General features: G+C 40.9%; 1 protein-coding gene across 1 annotated transcript; it reads left to right on the top strand.

Annotated features, from left to right (window-relative positions):
* Positions 1-914: 914 nt before the first annotated feature.
* On the top strand, positions 915-17,797 carry LOC147035265 (extracellular calcium-sensing receptor-like). Its single transcript, XM_085864813.1, has 5 exons — positions 915-1,160; positions 1,423-1,696; positions 1,778-2,092; positions 17,248-17,396; positions 17,606-17,797. The coding sequence occupies exons 1-5, from the start codon at positions 915-917 to the stop codon at positions 17,795-17,797; spliced, it is 1,176 nt and encodes a 391-aa protein (XP_085720939.1).
* The last annotated feature ends 1,616 nt before the right edge of the window (positions 17,798-19,413 follow it).

The following is a 19,413-nucleotide window of genomic DNA, read 5'->3' as shown; positions in this document are numbered from 1 at the left end:
ATTACCAAGTGAGGTCGATGGACCAACGAGAACCTAATCGCTTAAGGAAGGGGAAGGAGGGTGGAAAACTGAGGTTGTCTATGGCACGTAATCAGAGGAGATGCGGTAAGGGGTGCGGTGATATGCAGGTGAAGTGCGGAGAGGAAGGTGCAAAGATGTGGATCAATGAGGGTTGGAAATGAAGTGGTTGTGTGTGTGACAAGAACCAATTGATTTGATTTTGTTGAAGATCTAGATATGAGAATTTTTAAAACCTCCAAGTGAATCTCCACAATTGAGAGAATGGGCTTAAAACTATATATAAGCAGAATAAGATCACTCCTTGTGAGCTTTCAAAAATAATTTTTAAAATGTGGATGGATTAAAACAAAACTTAGTGGATGCAGTTCATGGGAGACGACAAGAATAAGCCAATTATATTTTGGTTAAATTCCAGATACAGAGCTGACCAATCAATGGGATACAAAACAAACTCTTCATCCTGCCAGAGGTATACACTCTCCTGAGTGTCATTCTAGTCTTTGTAACAATTTAATTATCGCACCAATTTATTATATTTCGTCCAAAATGAAGTTCCATTGCAATATACATCACTATTTTCAAATATTATTTCAAGTTTGCTCTTCAAAATATTTATTATTTTACATTTATACTCTGGAAATACCTTTGCTAGAGACTGGAGCCTTTGCAGTAATACTTTGTGCAATCGCCACATTTCTTAGCTTCATACAGTATGTTATCTCATAATTCACTGCAGAATAGTAACCAATAAAAAAAAAACTGTCTTCCCATTTTTGATTTTCGTTGGTTTCTTGAAGTTCAATGGATAGAAATACACATTATAAATCTCACCCCGAAGAGAAAGTAAATATATTTTGCCTTGCAGTTTTTCTACTACTGGTTTCCATCAGGCCATGGTTATGGTATTTTCCATAAATCAAGTCAACAATAATTCCACTCTCCTTTCAAACATCACACTTGGTTATGTCATAAGGGATGATTGCCTTACTTTTCCAAAAGCAACAGCAGCTGCGTTGCAATTCATGGCACAGGAATCTCACCAAGCAGGTCCATGTTCCTTCCAAGCTGTGATTGGACCGGTCCCATCTACACTCTCTGTGATAACATCTCACTTGCTCGGACTTTCCTACATTCCTCAGGTAAGGACATGGGAAAATAAATTTATCAGTCATTGTTGAAGGAGGCCCTTTTGAACCCTGCTTCAGGCTCATTCACACAACCATCCTGCTCCTTTCCTTTCATATGCAGTGTATGGCTGCTGGTTACATCTCAGCAAAAACAATGTTTCCCAACCTACTAGCCTAGAAACCTTTCATAATTGCATTTCTAATGATTACACAAATTTTGATACAAGGAAATTGATGTTAATTAACAAAGGTGTGGTGTTTTCATTATCTGCAGGTTAGCTTTGCCTCAATTTGTAAATGCTTGAGTGACAAATCAGAGTTTCCTTCATTCCTACGGACCATTCCCAGTGCGGTGCCTATAGTTTCTGCAATTGTTCAACTGGTGCAGCACTTTAACTGGTTATACATTGGATCTGTGGCAGTGGATGATGAGTATGGAAGAGCTGGACAAGGACAATTTTTAAAAGAAGCAGAAAGAGATGGGATTTGCATTGCCTTCCATGAATTACAACCAAGACCAGAAGATGTAAATACCCGTGAAAATATAGGTGGGTACAAACAATCCAAATCTTATCACGCTTTGAGGATGAATCAGTCTTGCTGGTTATTCACCAAAATCTTTTTTTCAGGTGCTGTTATTAAAGAGAGTAAAGTAAGAGTTGTGTGGCTATATATGGCATATACATCAGTTTACCCTTTGGCAGAAGAGTTCTTGAAGATGAATATTACAGATAAGGTTTGGATTGCTGATGCACCTTGGATATCGTCACCTATTATTGGTGCACTGCGTTTCGCAAGTATATTTCACGGGACTATTGGGATGCATAATCGTAAAGGGGTCATCCCTGGACTGCAAAGCTTTTTAATGAGCTTTTCACCAAAAGCTGCTGAAAACAGGTCTGAAAGGAATCTGAAATTGGCTCCTGAATTACTGCAACGACCAGGTAACAAATGCTACTATAAATTCTCAAAAATAGTTCAGATTTTTCAACAAATCTTACTGATTTGTTCATTTTTGCAATGCCATTTTTTTAGGCATCCCAAGAACAGAAAAAAATACACGTAACTGGAGACACCAACATTTTTCAACATTTCCTCTTCTGTGCTGGGTTTCGAGACAAATTTAGGCCATCTTGTCAGCAATCGTGCAGCCTTAACCTCCAGCCAGTTTAGAATTGGAACTCCCCTTCTGAAAATCTCGTGACGCCCTGATGCTCACTGGGCAGGTCAGCGAGAATCCCAATAATGAACAAGGTTAAGATAATGAACGAGTTGTTTTGATAGCCTTTCACCCCCCCCTCCCCCCACACCTTCAATAGAACATGTGCATGTGACTTCACTGGAATGAGATTCTCACAGTACTGAAGTCAAAGATACAGCAAACTTGTATTTTATTTCTCAATACCTAATTACAGTGGTGAGAAAAAGTTTGTGAACCCTCCAAAATTTTCTGGATTTCTGCATAAATTTGACCTCAACGGTGATCAGATCTTCATCTCAGACCAAGTGTGTGTGTGTGTGTGTGTGTGTGTGTGTGTGTGTGTGTGTGTGTGTGTGTGTGTGTGTGTGTGTGTGTGTGTGTGTGTGTGTGTGTGTGTGTGTGTGTGTGTGTGTGTGTGTGTGTGTGTGTGTGTGTGTGTGTCAGTGTGTCTTCTCCACAACTCCAGAACCATGAAACCTCGCAGCCTGGAACTTTGCATGTATACGAAGAAAACTCCAAGGAAGTGCAAGACTGAAAACTAGGTGTTTGGGTTAATTAAAATACCCCTTTTGAAGATAATTAACGGCCTTATTTTACGATATCCTTAATCAGGCACTCCTCTGCCACTCTGGGATTTTAAGGTGTATCCTGGGTTAACTAACTGGGGTCTAAAGCTGCCATGTTTTTCGACATGCTCAACCATGCCTTGACAAGGAACAGGCTGCAACAATTTCTTCATGCTAAAGTTTATTTTTTCACTTTCCTCAATCATATTATTGAATGCCTGCTTATCATAGCTACAAATCGCTGGGTATATTGCAATGCTTATAAAGACCTAGAGACACCAGTATTTGTGGCTATATTTCAATTCCGCACATGTGATAACCTCAAATCGATTAAACTGAGCTGAATTACAAAATTTAATCTCCAGAATCGAACATAGCAGGAGTTCCGACTCGTATAAAAGTGTTAATTTGTCTAATTCTGACAAATTTGACATTTGGGGCGTCCCAGGAGGTGTATTTTTAATCTGGCATTTCCGTGATTGCTGATCACGTGGCAAGCGAGCCGTTTATAATCAACCATTTTGTTGGAGTGCCTAAGCCACTTGGTGAGTGCTTTACAATATTCTCACTGTCACTGAATACTATATCGATCGACTTGAACAAAGGTCGGAGCCACCTGTGTGTGTTATCCATTTTCTTCATAAGTGGGTTTCAGAATGTGGAACGGAGTCCTCCCAGATCTCAAAGTATCCACCTCTATTTCGGAAAGGGAGGTCACAAATCATGGAGCAAGGTGTGAAGTTTTGTTCTCAAAGTTTTGTTTCGAGGGATCTTTTGAGGATCGTCACTGAGCCCCGGATAGCTTCCAACTGTAGTTCATTGCAGTAATATTCCCAGTGATGGTTTTAAAGATCTTTGTAAGGTTCTTCTTTATTATTCCGATTACTTCAATGATCACTGGTACAATTTCGGATCTACTCAACTTCCAGGGTCTTTTCACTTTATTTTCGAGTTCTTGGTATTTGGACATTTTCTTGATTTCTGCATTGTTTATACCAAAATCGCTGGGTACTGAAACGTGTGTGTGTGTGTGTGTGTGTGTGTGTTTTCACTCATTAAGCATAACATAGCATTCTCTTTGCTAAGCCTATCCTCTCCCTCACCTTTCTCTCCCCCCTCCCTTCTCTTCTCTTCTCTTCTCTCTCCCCTCATCACCCCCTCCCCCAACTAATATTATTCTTCCAGGACCGCTCGCATATGCTCGTTTTGCTCGCTCGCGTTCATTCACCTGCTCAATGCCTTATCTTAGTACCCTCATTTCTATACTACTTGTGGGGGATACTACTTGTATATACTCCTTTCAATGCTACCTGTGTATACTCCTTGTCAGTTCTGGCCATATTAGATCTGTGACTTTCTTCAGGTACCAAGTAAACATGTACTAACCTGTTTCATGGTCGGGATGTCGGCGACTAAACCATCTCCCCTCACCAGGTTTCCTGGTGGGGAGGGTGTATGATATGGACACCCAGCAGGATTAAAAACAAAACTTGTCAAAGGGCAGAGGAGCTCCTTGTGACCCAACGGCCATCCATATCTCGTGCCCAACTGTGTCTGCGGACATCCTCCAGCAGTTGGGTTACTTTTTTTAGGAGGTTGGTGGCAGGATTTGCTCCCTGGCCACAACAAAACCCTTCACTCTGCAAAACACAAAAGTGCAAAGAAATCGGAAAACCCACTCTGTGGGCATACCTCCTGTGAAGCTGCCCTCCGCAGGGCAGCTCAATGGATGATGGGATTGAGGCAAAGCCTTCAGGACCCCCACTCCTTGATAATCGGAGGAAAGCTACAGGGTAACCTTCCGATTGGAGGAAAGCTCCAGGGTAACCTTTCTGATACAGAGGGGTCCGATTGCGGTAGTGTGTGTTAGGGTGGTGCTGAGGTGTCGTCTACCAAATGGCAGTTTCCATGGGTTACCTGAGGCGGTCCCTTCAGTTGGATGCTTAGAATGTCCGATCCCAAAGACAGGATGATCACCTGTCTCTGTTGCCGTCTGAGCTTCAGTGCTTGAACATCAGTCTAGCAGCACTCTCTGAGGTTCAGAGACCGGATAGTAGCGAGATCATGGCAGGTGGTTACACCTACTACTGTTTGGGTTGCTCTGATGGTTGCCATTCCCAAGGAGTTTTTTTTTTGTATACCTTCTCGAGGCTCGTATGAGACCTAAAGAGCTCGTATGAGACTTGAGAGCTCATATGAAAGAAACTCAATGAGCTTGTATGAGAGAGTTGCTGTAGCTGTGTCCAATAAGCTGACTCCATTGATAATTTTGGTGACACCCACCGGTCAATGAGCATATTATGAGACTAAGGATCCATCACTCCTTGGGTGTCATTTCCCTGATCTCTGCATATGCTCCAACTGAGGCAAGTGATCTCACCATGAAGGACTCCCTGGCCACAAGAAATGCCATACCACTATGCCATACTCAACTCTGTGGTTGATCAGTGCCCCAGGCGAAACACTTCTCGTCTTGGGGGATTTCAATGCATCGATAGGAACTAATGGGGATGGTTATGAGACATGTGTTGGTCCCCATGGGTCTGGAACAGTGAACTGTAAAATCACTAAGTTCCTTGACTTTGCAAGAAGTCATGGACTTAGGGTGGCTGATTCATGGTTTCAGCGCCCACAGGCTCATTGTTGGACCTGGTATTCCAACACTGATGGTGTGGCAAAGTAGATTGACCACGTGCTCGATGATGGTCACTTGAGGATGATCCACAACTGCAGGGTCGACCGGAATGTTCAGTTCCTCAATACCGGCCACAGGCTTGTGCTAGAAACTCTAAAGTTGCAGCTTAGAGGGTAGCTGAGGAGTTTACGAACAGGCTGAGTGGGGATTTGGGGGGCGGGGGGTGGGTCTGGGTGCTTTGAGGAATCCTGAAGAGCTGTGGGGTGCCTTCATGACCACCATCCTTGATGTTGCCGGTGGATATCATGGAATTCACCGTTGGGTGAAGAAGAATTTTGCCTCTCAAGGAACACTGGATAACATTGACCAGAGTCACAGGGCCAGGCTTAATGGCAGAGCTGAGCTGTTCAAGGAGTTGATGTGTAAAACTGAACATGCGCTGAGGGTGGACAAGGACGTCTATGTGTAAGGAATCTGTGAGGGGGTAGAGCTTCACCTGGGATCAAGTGATTCTCGTCCTCCTTACAGGGAAATTCACGTATTGCGTTACTCTGTGTACTGGAGTTAGAGTGAATGGTGTTGGGCTCTTGACAGAGGAGTCTGATGTGAAGGCCCCTTTGGCCAGTTATTTTGAGTGGTTGTACCAGGCTGATCCACAAGCTGTTGAATTGGATGTCAGCGGTGTTACTATCCCCATTGCTGACCCTACAATCAACTGTGATCCACCTTCGTTTGTGGAAACAGGCTGCGGTGAACTGGTTAAAATGAGGTAAAACTCCTGGGATTTGTTGCATCCATGCTGAACTTCTCGAATTGTGGAATTATTGTGCTCATGTCATTGCATGCAGTTCTGTGCTCTGCCTGGAACACCGGTATCATTCCAACTGATTGGAAGAGGGGCCTTGTTGTCCCTCACTGTAAAGGGAAGGTGATCACCAGGACTGCAACAACAACCAAGGAGAGATGCTGCTCTCAGTGCTGGGCAATGTCTTTGCTCGGATAATTCTTCATAGGTTTTTGAAATGAACAATCAATAAAATTACTAGAATCTAGCCGATTAGTTTCTTTTTATGTAAATTTACATTCACCATGGCTGTGAATAACAGAAATGCCACACTCGTAAATTATTTCTTCTGGAAAATGTTTGATAGTGTTCATTTGTATATTGGAACACAAGAAGTTGAAGCGGTTGATTATGTCTCTGCTACATCCGAAATATTGAAATTTGCACGATATTTGTTTGCTGATAGAATCGGTAAGGGATCTGCCGAAGGTTTTATTCCTGACATGGCAACGGGAACAAACACAGACCCCGGTTATAGTCAAAGAAAGGCAATGTATAATGATGATACAAAAGCAGGAAATAGTTTTATCATGGCAATCCCCCTTGAAGGTATATTTGGATTTTTTGATTGCAATAAAGTTCTGTATGGACTTAAAATTCAATTTCAACTACGAAGGAATGATAATGAAAATAGATTACTTTTTGGGGGTGGTGATGCTTTTGCCACTTGTTATTGATCAAATGAGTTGGTATGTGAGTGAATATACTCCTAATCTTAAAACTGAAGAGATAGTGAATAAAAAACTGAACTTGAAGAAACTGCTAAATGTATCATACCATAAAAGACGATGTCAACAAGTTAAACTGAACCAAACTACTTACACGGGGTATTTGGGTGTTCTGGAAGGAAAGCCATGATACCTATGGCTCATTAAGAAACCAGATGGAGCTACTGCGACTGATAATAATAATGCGTTGAACGATAATGCTAAGATGAAACAAGTTCGGGTTTCCTTGGATGGAACATTTTATCCACGAGACGATTGGAAATTGATTGGGATAAATATGATTATGCCAAAGCCTATGAGTCTTACCAAAAGGAGTGTGAAAGTAATGGTAACAATGAGCCTATTTGGGGTATAGTTGCATTTTTTTTTTAAATCTTCATACAATCTATGCAATTGACCTGAGTTCTTAAAAGGAAACTAGAAAGTATAATTCGCTCATATATTATATATATATATATATATATATATATATATATATATATATATATATATATATGTTGTTGTTCATCTTTCGGCTGCTCCCGTTAGGGGTCGCCACAGCGGATCATCCGTTATGATCCGCATACTGATTTGGCACAGGTTTTACGCCGGATGCCCTTCCTGACGCAACCCTGGTCGCCTCTTACGGCACAGGGATCAGGATTTGGGTTTCGCCATGATTCCGGGCTGCTCTACACCCTGCCCAGTGCAGAGCCCCCGTCCTCAAGCGATCCTCCAACCCAAGCCTCCGAGTAGCCGGATTACAGGCGCACGCCACTACGCCCGGTATATATATATATATATATATATATATATATATATATATATATATACATATATATATATATATTTACATATATATATATATATATATATATATTTATACATATATATATATATATATATATATATATATATATATATATATATATATATATATATATATATATATATATATATATATATATATATATATATATATATATATATATATATATTAGACTTCGCTCTATAATGAAAGAGCAGAGAATGAAGAAGTTGATTCATATTGTTTGCTTTTGGATGAAACAGAATTTCAGATTAATATAGATAATCGTGTTATGATTAGTCTCACATAATTTTTCTCATTTACAAATGAGTAAAATAGTGTCAACTGGAGTATATGTTTATCAAATCAATCTTAATAAACTATCGTCTTGTATTCCAAATCAAAAACCCTATATGATTAATGTGAATATAATTCAGAGAAATGGAGCAGTAAGAATTGATATTTTCCTCACGAAAGCAGGTGAAAACCTTAAATTATACTGGCTCACTTAAAATTAAAATGTCAAAACCTATGTTAAAGAAATATTGAATAAGAGAGAAAAGTGGAGGTTTTCACCCATTTCAAATGCCTTTATTTTCCGGATTAAGTACAGCAGGAGCATTGGCGGGTGGTATTTCTGCAGCGGTAAAAACTACTAACGAAAGAAAGGCTCAAATACCGGCTCAAAAAGAATTGGAAAGACATAACAAAGAGTTCGAGAAACAAATTAGTGCAAGTGGTGCAATTGTAGAGTTTACTGAAAAACTTGAAAGCCTGCCTGATAAAGCAAGAATGTTAGGTGGAGATGTGCTTTCTTCTATTGCACAGGCAGGTGTAAAACTAACTAAAAGGGGAAATATATTATATCTTTCTCATAAACAAATGAGTATTGATAAATGGTTTAAATAATTTGGAAAGAAAACAACATCAACTAGAAGGGCACTCAATAGAGCACATAGCTCTGTCACATAATGCCTGATCCACAAGAACATATCGGGCCCAATACATTTTTTTAAATATCATGCTATACATCGTTTTTGGCCTCATCTTTCAATGGTGAAGAATCACTTTTAAAATGAATAAGTTATTCTTTCCCGATTCAGATCTTCACCAAAATCTAATCAATTCGTCCTTACCACACACCCAACCTGTCCACTACGGTCATCCAAATCTGTCCACAACTTTTTTGAGATATTGTGCTATATATCTGTTTCGCCCTTTCTCTCAATGGTGAAGAATCACTTTCAAAATTATCAGATTCGGATCCGGATTCGGATCATCACCAAAATTGAATCAATTCTTCATTGTCACATATTCAACATGTCCACCAAGTTTCATCTGAATCCAACACAACTTTTTGAGATATTGTGCTATATGTCGTTTTTGGCCCTACCTTTCAATGGGGAAGAATTACTAAAAAAATTATAGTAGCCAGATCCTGATCCGTATCTTCAGCAAAATCTAACCAGTTCATCCTTGTGACACACCGAACTTCTCCACAAAATTTCATCAGGCTTCGTCCACAACTTTTCAAGATATCCTGCCCACAAACAAACAAACAGACAGAAAGGGGTGAAAACATAAACTCCTTTACTTTGGTGGCAGAGGTAAATATTGAACTTCCTAATTATTGTAAAAGAAAAAAAAAACTCAAAATTGATAATGTGGTTATTTGTATGAAAGATGAATTAACAAAATTGTCTCAATATACAAAGAATATTATCATGAATTTAGAGGATAATAATGAAAATGGTTCTCATTTGGTTTGAATTTTTAATAGTCAAGACAAATATTATTTTGATAGTTATGGTCTTCCACCACTTGTTGAAGTAATGAAATTCTTACGGAATGGTGTTTATCAAACATTTCAAGTCCAAAATTTTAATTCTAATTGTGGTCAATTATGTTTTTACGTATTATTTCAACTCAACAATAATCAATATTTTTATGATATAATTTTTATCTAATATAAAATATGCATGCTGAAAAAGATGTCTTCCTTTGGTTTACCCCAAGAGTTGGATATTGATTTGTCAAATTATTATACAATGGCACAAGCTGGATGACAGAAATATCGGAAAACAAAAAATATTAACATGAAAAATGCTGATGAATTAACAAATTATCCAAGTCTGACAGATGCAAATGACTTGGTTGGATTAAGAGATTTATCACAATACATCCTTAAATATAACGGCTGTGTATTCCAAAGATACAGAAATATTGATTTTATCTCTGGGTCATCCAAAATTCACAGTTCTAATTAAAATTTAATTTTATAAAGGGCATATTGTTTTCGGGAATGGAACCTAGGGGATATGAAATGAATGATTTAGGGTATAATTTGTCTTCTAAAATAAACCTAAAAGACCTGAAAGACTTTAATCAGTCTCAATAACAATAATGTCATCCACTTGGTTGGGATATTGGAATATATGGAAGCACTGTGAGCTACCAACAAATGAAATAATTTAATAAGGGTAAAATCAATAACAACTTTTCCATAATTTATGTAATGAAAACACAAAGAACAGGATTCTACATAAGAACAGTTTAAAAATTCCATGGTGGAACAAAAATGATCAGTTAAAAGGTTTCAGGTTTTCACCATGTATGAGCTTTTAAATGAGCTATTTGCATTCTTTATACTTTCACAAAAAAAATATCTCCAAAGTAAAAAAAAAACAAGAGAAAGTAGGTAGGCCTGAACATTTCAGGCAGCATGCTCCACCCATTGACAGGAGGAAGTAACTGGAACGAATGAAGACAGCTTTTACAACAACTCCTCACCCAACATTGGCTGATTATTGTGGAGTGCTGATTGGCTAATTATTGTGAGCTGCTGATTGGCTAATTATTGTGAGCTGCTGATTGGCTAATTATTGTGAGCTGCTGATTGACTGTTGAATGCATGTTACCAATTGGTCAGTACATTTTGCTCATCATACTCCATTGCCCTCAGTATATTGCAAGCTGTAGTTGTATAGTAGGTGCCGATTTATTAATAAGGGAGGGCCAGATATCGCTAATGGGTATCCTGTTTTCTTGAGGGACTGTGTGATGTAATTGTATCTCCATAGCTTCTCTGATTCTCCTTGTGTGCCAGTGACTGATGGATGTGATAAGTTTGCAATCTGACCATATGTGATGCTTGTAGGTCTGTGCATGATTGACAATTGTTGATTTTTCCCCTTCGCCTCTTCTATTATATGCCTGATGTACTTTCAATCTAGTGGTGAACGTCCTGCCAGTTTCACCAATGTAAACGCTGCTGAATTCACCAATCAGCACGCCACAATAATCAACCAGTGGTGGGTGAGGAGTTGTTGTAAAAGCTGTATTCATTCGTTCCAGTTACTTCCTCCTGTCAATGGGTGGAGCATGCTGCCCGAAACATTGAGGCCTACTTTCTTTCTTTTTTACTTTGGTGTTATTTTCTTTTTTAAAGAATAAATCATGTAAATAGCTCATTTAAGAGCTCATATATGGTGAAAACCCAAAATCTTTTAACTTATTAAGATTCTACATAGTAAGTAAGGGAATACAAACTGATTTAACAACAAGAAAATGGGGAGGTATGACCTGTCATCATATTAATCTCATACATTTCAGATACATAAATGACAGCAAGAAGGCTTCAAAAAAATTATCATTTCTGCGTCCAAGCGTACCTTCAAGAAAAAGCTTGGTATACTGTGGTAGTAGTATCAAAAGGGAGGCATTGTCACAGTAATATCTACAATTTCTCAAAGTCGCAATATTCACTCACTTATGCTCACTCATATTTCTCATTTTCAAACTGGTACACATTACTTCGTCATTGCGCTCCCTTTTGATACGACTCCCCCTGCCAGTGGCTGGGCTTCACCCCCTTTCATATGATCATTTCTTTTATCAAATTGAGTAGTCATAATAAGACAATGTTTTATTTTCAGGAAGAACTAAATTTTTTCATCAATTAAAAATAATGCAGTGGCAGCCCTTTATCCTCCCCCCCCCCCAAATTGCTTTCTTATTCACTCCCTCTGTATATGAATATATAACCTCCATCCATCCATCCATCGGGATCATACTCTGTGCAGAGCATTGGTGCTGCTTAAGCAGTCTCCTTGGCTATTGGGTACAATCCTGGTCAAGTCGCCACTCCAACACAGTATACCAGCATGCTGGCAGTCATTTTGCTGACCTCATATTTATGTTTTATTATCAGGAATAACTTAATTTATTCATAAGTTTAAAATAATGCAGCGGTAGCCCGTAAAAACCCCCAAACCCCATGTGTTTTTTATTAATACTTTTACTTTAAACCCATAAGATAATGTATTTATTCCATAACTCATGATGTATCATTTATCATCAAATGCTGTTAGAGCTTCCTTACTCACATTCTCTGAGAATATTTCATGTTTATAATTTTGAATAAAATTAATCTCTCTATAAATATCCTTTCTCTTCTATATACATTCAAGGTAATGTTGAAAGTTCATGGTCTCTTTTAATTCACTCTTCTTTAGACCTTTAAGTTTATTTTCATATTTGAATTCATTTAATCCTTTCGTTAAGTATTTATAAGCATATGCCTTTGATCTAACACTTACAAATTCACTTAGTATCTTTTCACCAAATTCATCTTTAAATTTACCAACAACCTTTTTATTCTTATTCGAAAAGAGTGGGTTATTTGAATCATAATTACTTGTATCATAAATATCTTCATCTTCTTTCATATCCGTATAAACATCATCTGTAGTTATCTCTAGTATGAAGCTATCCGTATCCAGATATAGCAATGCAATATTCTCACCATATCTTTTCTTTAGATTATTATAAAAGTAATCATACATTAAATATTTGAAAGATCGAAAACTGATGTTCCCACATAAATCGGTTGATCCATCTTTATACTCTCTTTATTCAAATGAACAGCACAAAAATTATCTGTAAATATTTCTACTCTTTTAAAGCTTGGCTTATTTCTCAACTTCTCCACCTGCTCCCGAGTCCAAGCAAGTCTTACATTTTGTCTATTCCTCATATTTACCATTGTTTTATCAAATACAGAATTATTCATCAACTTGTAAAAGTCCTTCTCAAAATCATTATTAGCCTTCGTTCTCATCCTCGTATTATAATCAATATATTTACCGAACCAATGACTTTGACTAAACTTTAGTGTCCAATGTACCTTTTTAACTTGTAGTCCTGCTTCTATAAATTGCTTTGGATTTCTTTGATGTAAAATGTACTTCTCTTTATCAAACAATGTTGTTATTAATTTAGTTGTCAGGTCAGGTATGGGAGCATATGCCAGAGCAGCGCGTCGCTGCGTCCACTTTCCGACAATACTGCAGGGGCCTCTGTCTGGCCATCCCCCAGGCAGATGCCTGGCCCAACCACATCTCCTTGAGATGCTGATCAACCTGCTGCACACATTAGGCATGTGGTCAGCCCATTGGCCTCCTCCACTTATGAGGCTCCCTCGGACAGAGAATCTGATGAGCAGGATCAGCGTCAGGAAAATGAGCCACCTGTCCATACAGCCACAGCTGATGCTCACAGACATTGCAGGTAACAAATCTCATTTGAGTCTCTCTCAGCAACCACTCATTGGACACAAAGTGCGAGCAGACACAGCCAAGGATTCTCTGAAGAGACCTGTTCCCAAAGGAATTAAGGTGCCATCTCAGATGTTTGGTCAGAGTCCAAGTCCCACATCCATAGAGCAAGACTGGAAGTACCAAGGTCCTGAAGACTTGGACTTTTGTCGTCCTGCACAGGTCCAGGCAGTGCCCTACCCCATGATCCAGTGACTCCATGACTCCCCAAGCCTGACCCAGACATCTCTTGACCTCTGTCTCACAGCCAGCAGAAACATGAATATCACTGCCAAGGTAAGTGAATCTCTGACCTCAACTTCCTCACCACTAACAGGTAAAGACAGGATAGCAGCATCCTAAATGTCATTGAAAGACTGGATCTTAGTTTTTTTCCCAGGAAGCCAGTAATCCCAGCGGCAGTGACTCCTCATTCAACACCTCAAGGGCCTGCAAGAGGATATCTGGAGTCTCTACAAAGATTACTGCATTGTCTGCAAAATCAAGGACAGAGATCTTGACATACCCAAACGATGCACCACAGCTTGATCTCTCTGAAATCCTCCGCATAATCCAGTCCATACAAGCACTGAAAAGTGTGGGGGCCAGTACACACCCCAGAGAGAGAGAGAGAGAGAGAGAGAGAGAGAGAGAGAGAGAGAGAGAGAGAGAGAGAGAGAGAGAGAGAGAGAGAGAGAGAGAGAGAGAGAGAGAGAGAGAGAGAGAGAGAGAGATAGATAGATTGGGACCATACTCTGTGCAGAGCGTTGGTGCTGAATAAGCAGTCTCCTTGACTATTGGGCAAAATCGTGGACGTGTCACCACTCCAACACAGAATACCAGCAAGCTGGCACTCATTTTGCCGACCTCGGAAGGAAGACAGGTCGAGTTAACCCTACCTGGTATTAATTCAACAGCTGAGCAGGATTTGAACTCAGGACCCTAGGATCCAACGCCCACCACCCTAACCATTAAACCAACACCAGGCATACATCACTGAGGAACGTCAGTAATCACTGGAAATAAGTCAGATATGGTATCACCACATCTCACAGCACTCTCAGTACCAGAGTATGGTTTAGACATCCCACCCACATCACATTGATAAGTTTTGGGGGCACCCCACGAAGACCAATACTCCTCCCCTCCTGAGGGCATCCCAATTCACTGAATCGAATGTTATGCAGAGATCAACATAGGCTGCAAGCAGCCCCTGTCAAAACTCTCATCTGCATTCGGTGAGGACCCAAAGAGCAAGGATATGGTCAATCATTACCTCCTTCGTGTAAAGCCAGACAGTTCTGGACGCTGGAGCTCAAGCAGATGGTGGCAAACCCTCTCAAGAATTATCTGAGCAAAGACCTTGCCTGGCAATGAGAGCAGCGTCACCCCTCAGTAGTTTTTTCAGTCCTGGCGATCGCCCTTCCCTTACAAGAGAGGGACAACAAGACAACTCTTCCAGTCAGTTGGGATGATGCCTCTGTTCCAGTTAGAGCACAGAACTGCATGCAACGACATGAGTACAGCATTTACACCAGCCTTGTGAAGTTCAGCATGGATGTTACAGATCCCAAGAGCTTTACCCCATTTCAACCGGTTCACCGCAGCCTGTTTTCCAGAAACGATGGTGGATCACAGTTGATTGGAGGGTCAGAGCAATGGGGATAGCAACACCACAGACATCCAACATGACAGCTGGTGAATCAGCCTGGCACAGCCTATCAAAGTAACCAGCCCAGGAAGCTTTCACTTTATACTTCTCTGTCAAGAGCCCACCACCCTCCGCTTTAACTGCAGTGCACTGAGGGACGGGCTTGGAGGAATGCAATGCGCGAATTCCCCTGTAAGCGGGACGAGAATCACTTGATCACAGGTGTTGCTCCACCCCTCACAGATTCTTTGCACATAGGCCTCATTGTCCACCCTGAGCAAATGCACAGTTTTACTCCTTAGTTCCCTGAACAGCTCAGCTCTGCCATTAAGCCTGGCCCTGTGACTCTGGTCAATGGTAATCAGCCTCGGCTGAGATCGTACTATTCTCCCAGATTTAACCTGCAACTTCAGAGTTGCTACAACAAGCCTATGGTCAGTATTGAGGAACTGAGCACTCCGATCAACCCTGTAGTTCTGGATCATCCTCCAGCGACCATCACGGAGCACATGGTCAATCTCCTTTGCCACATCACCAGCATTGGAATACCAACTCCAGCGATGAGCTTGTGGGTGCCGAAACCATGAACCAGCCACCCTAAGACCATGACTTTTTGCAAAGTCAAGGAACTTGGTGCTATTCTGGTTCACAGTTCCAGACACATGGGGACCAAAACATGTGTCACCCATGACTTCTTGCAAAATCAAGGAACTTAGTGCTATTCTGTTTCACAGTTCCAGAACCATGGGGACCAATACATGTCTCATAACCATCCCTATCAATTCCAGTCGATGCATTGAAATCCACCAAGACTAGAAGAGTATCTTGTCTGGTGCACTTATCAACCACAGACTCGAGCGTGGCATAGAATGCATCCTTCATGGTGAGATCACTCGCCTCAGTCGGAGCATATCCAGAGTCCAGGGAAACAACACCCAAGGAGTGCCGAATCCTTAATCTCATAATACACTCATTAACCGGTGCTACCTCAATTATCATTGCTGTCAGCTTATTGAACACAGCTTCTGAGCCCTCCATTGCCAACAGCTGTTTTAATTTTCACTGCTGTTTTCCTCTGGTCAGTTACATCATTATCACCATCATCATCAGGCACAGACACATTCGCTGCTGAAAAAGCTTAAATTCTTCTGTCACATCAGATGTATTGCAATGCATTTCTGTGTATTTTGCCATGGTGAGTTGGTGTTAATACTGGCAGACATGAGCAACAACTCGAATGGAATATAGACCAATATGTTGGTGGTATTGGTGCAGAACAGTGAAAAAATCTGAGAGTATCACCAATCTGTGGTGCTCTCACTATACATGTATCAGTTTGCCTTGGATCTGTGGCTTCCATGCTGAACTTCTCAAGGCTGGTGTAAATTCTGTTCCCATGTTGTTACTTTTAGTTGGAGAACAGGCATCGTCCCAACTGACTGGACGGTTCAGTGAACCGTGATGCCCTCTGGAGGATCTTTGGTGTTTGTGCGGTGTCACCAAAGCTGATCGATCATATTTCTGAACTATACTCTGGTACTGAGTGCTGTAAGTTATAAAAAAAAAAAAACTGATGTAGAAAAGAAGTTGCCAAACTAAATGTTTTCTTTCCAAGCTGATCACCTGATTCACACCCCTCAGTTCAACTCTGTTCCCTCCAACACACTCTCCACTGGCACCTCTGATTAGTCAAGGTCTATCTCCCTCACCACCAATGGTCTTTCCTCTTACGTCATCACATGGCCTCGCAGAACAAGATTTTGTTTTTTTTGCCATTTCTTTAAAATAACTCTTGTCTCAGAAATGATTTCATGAGAGTCTTCAGTAAACTCCATACTATGTATTAATTCCCATTGAACCACCTGATGAACTTTGTGATGAAAACCTAATTGTTAAAACTCCATAACTCAATTGTTCTCAAATTAAACATTATTCTGTAGAACACGTTCAATCTCAAGAGCAAGATTCACTTAATGATTTCATTTTGAAACTTTGGGAAGTCACTTTTAACTGCACTTGGGAGAACGGGATTGTTGGGAAAGACTTTTGTACGAACAATGAAAGCCTAAATGAAACGAACTCAACATTTACAGATGTCGCAGAACTCAGAGAATCGTACAGTGTGTATACGGCTGTGAATGCGATTGCACATGCTCTGCACGATTTGCACACGTGTAAATTTGGACAATCACCCTTTACAAACGGTTCTTGTCCAGACTTAATAGACTTTGAACCATGGCAGGTGAGGAATGTTTTGGTTTGTTTTGTTTTTTTATCACCGTGAGCCTTATTTTGCTCAGAAACATTTCGGTTGCATGTGCCACTAATTTCACCTCGATGTGCATGCACAAGAATCACTCAAACTCTTTTCAACTTTGATGCTTGCTTTCAATGAAAGTTGTCAGACTGAGCCCATTTTGACATTAAAATATTTTTGTTGTGACCAAGTAGGAGCTGGGAGTCATGAGCAGGTGGCCACTCGTGGTAATCGGGAAGGATTTGGAGAGCTTGAGGCTCAAGGCCAGCAGCGGCTCTGAGGAGGGGCAAGACCTGAGGTCCATAGGATCTTTGCCCACAACTGAAATTGGGCATCGAAGGCAACAAAATTTTGATCGAGGAACCTCAGAAGGACTTGGTTCCTGATATACATGACGTGGAAAGGGGGGAGGGGTGTGGGAGTTAATGAGTAAGGTCATGTGGGGAATTCCCCTCCTGGAAAATCAGGAAATGCTGGGCAGCCTGGTGGTGGGTGGAGGGGGGGGTGGAATTTTTTTACGCACACTCATACTACTACACCCCCACCACCACATTATCGGACCTTCCCGCTGAGTTGAGGCCACACCGGCAGTTAATTGTGGTGCTGTCTTTTAATCCTGACAAATCTTACACTCTCAATGTGTCTCCCTGAAAGGACCATCTGGAACCCCCTACCCCCCCCCCGACCCCTCTCCATCTACTTTCTCAACAATACTCTTGAAGAGATCCTTTCATTCAAACTTTTTGGGCCTCTCCATCTGCCATGATAATTCCTGGGAAAGCCACATCTCTAAGCTGGCCTCCAAAGCCAGTCGCCAATTGGGCATTCTCCGTCATGCAAAGTCCTTCCTTGGCACACTTGAGCTCCTGACCACATACAAAGCTTTCATTCACAGTCTGATGGAGTACTCCTCTCCCCTCTGTGCTGTTTCTCCCACCTCTCACCTTTCTCGGCTTCACGCGAGGCAGGTCGGTGGTCTTTTTGTCTTCTTCCATCTCCTCTCCAGTCTCGCCCCCTCTGCTCTGTCTGCGATTTGTCCCCCCCCACCCCCTCCATATTTCCACAAGGTGCTCAAGGTCTGCCAGCAACCCACTTCTGGTAAAACTATCAAAATTATTAATCACTGCTCACTTTCACTCTTTCATTCCTCTTTTTTCACACCTTTGAAACAAACTCTGACGCTCTCTTTAATCACACTCTTCCCTCCGGGTCTTCAATACAGCTGTTCATCACCATCTCTTATCTTCCCCCATCCAAATCCATGATCTTTTCTACCCCCGCTAATCCGCCCCAAAATCGCCTCCTTCAAAATCCCTGCTTTCCTTCCTGAAAGTCCCTTTTGTGGAAGGACCTGAAAGTCCCTGTAGTGTCCATCTTGTTTACCCTGTGTACCGCACCCCATCCCTCTCCCTTCCACAGATCTCCTCATGTCTCTGTTTCCCACTGCTTTTCTTCCCTCTCCCACCCACTGCCGTTGTTGTACATTCTGTGTGTTCGCTCTCATATGTGCATCGACAGTTCATCCAAAAAGTATTAATAATGCCATGGCATGGCAGAGATATATAGAGATTATAGAAATTATTGAATTGATTGTTGTTCGTGGTTACAAGTGAATGCTCCACTCAGTCATGTGTGACTTTATATATGCTCTGGAGGGCAGATAGCCTGTGAAGTTGGCCAGATAGTGCCTACCTCAAGCTTCAAAGTTAAACTACCTCGCCAATTTCACAAAATTGAGTTTTGGGCTCAGCTGACATGGTCAATCAGATGTCGTCAATCAATGGGTTTATTGGAAATTGTTTATGTGTATCTGTCAGTCAAGGTAGTCCTGCCATGTTTTGTGTATTTCTTTATTCTCTCCCCACCCAAAGGACACTATCTTGGACAGAAGGTGGTGGAAGGACGAAAACCTTATCAAAATTGTGCACATAATGATTGATTTTTCTTGCAACAAAGGGGGTGGATTGGTAGAAGTATAGCTAAGTTAGCTATAGCTTTCCTT

The sequence above is a fragment of the Eptatretus burgeri genome, chromosome 1, assembly GCF_056783735.1.
Source record: "Eptatretus burgeri isolate ZD-2024b chromosome 1, Ebu_testis_v1, whole genome shotgun sequence".
In the NCBI taxonomy this organism is placed as follows: domain Eukaryota; kingdom Metazoa; phylum Chordata; class Myxini; order Myxiniformes; family Myxinidae; genus Eptatretus; species Eptatretus burgeri.
This window is presented reverse-complemented; position numbering and strand designations above follow the sequence as displayed.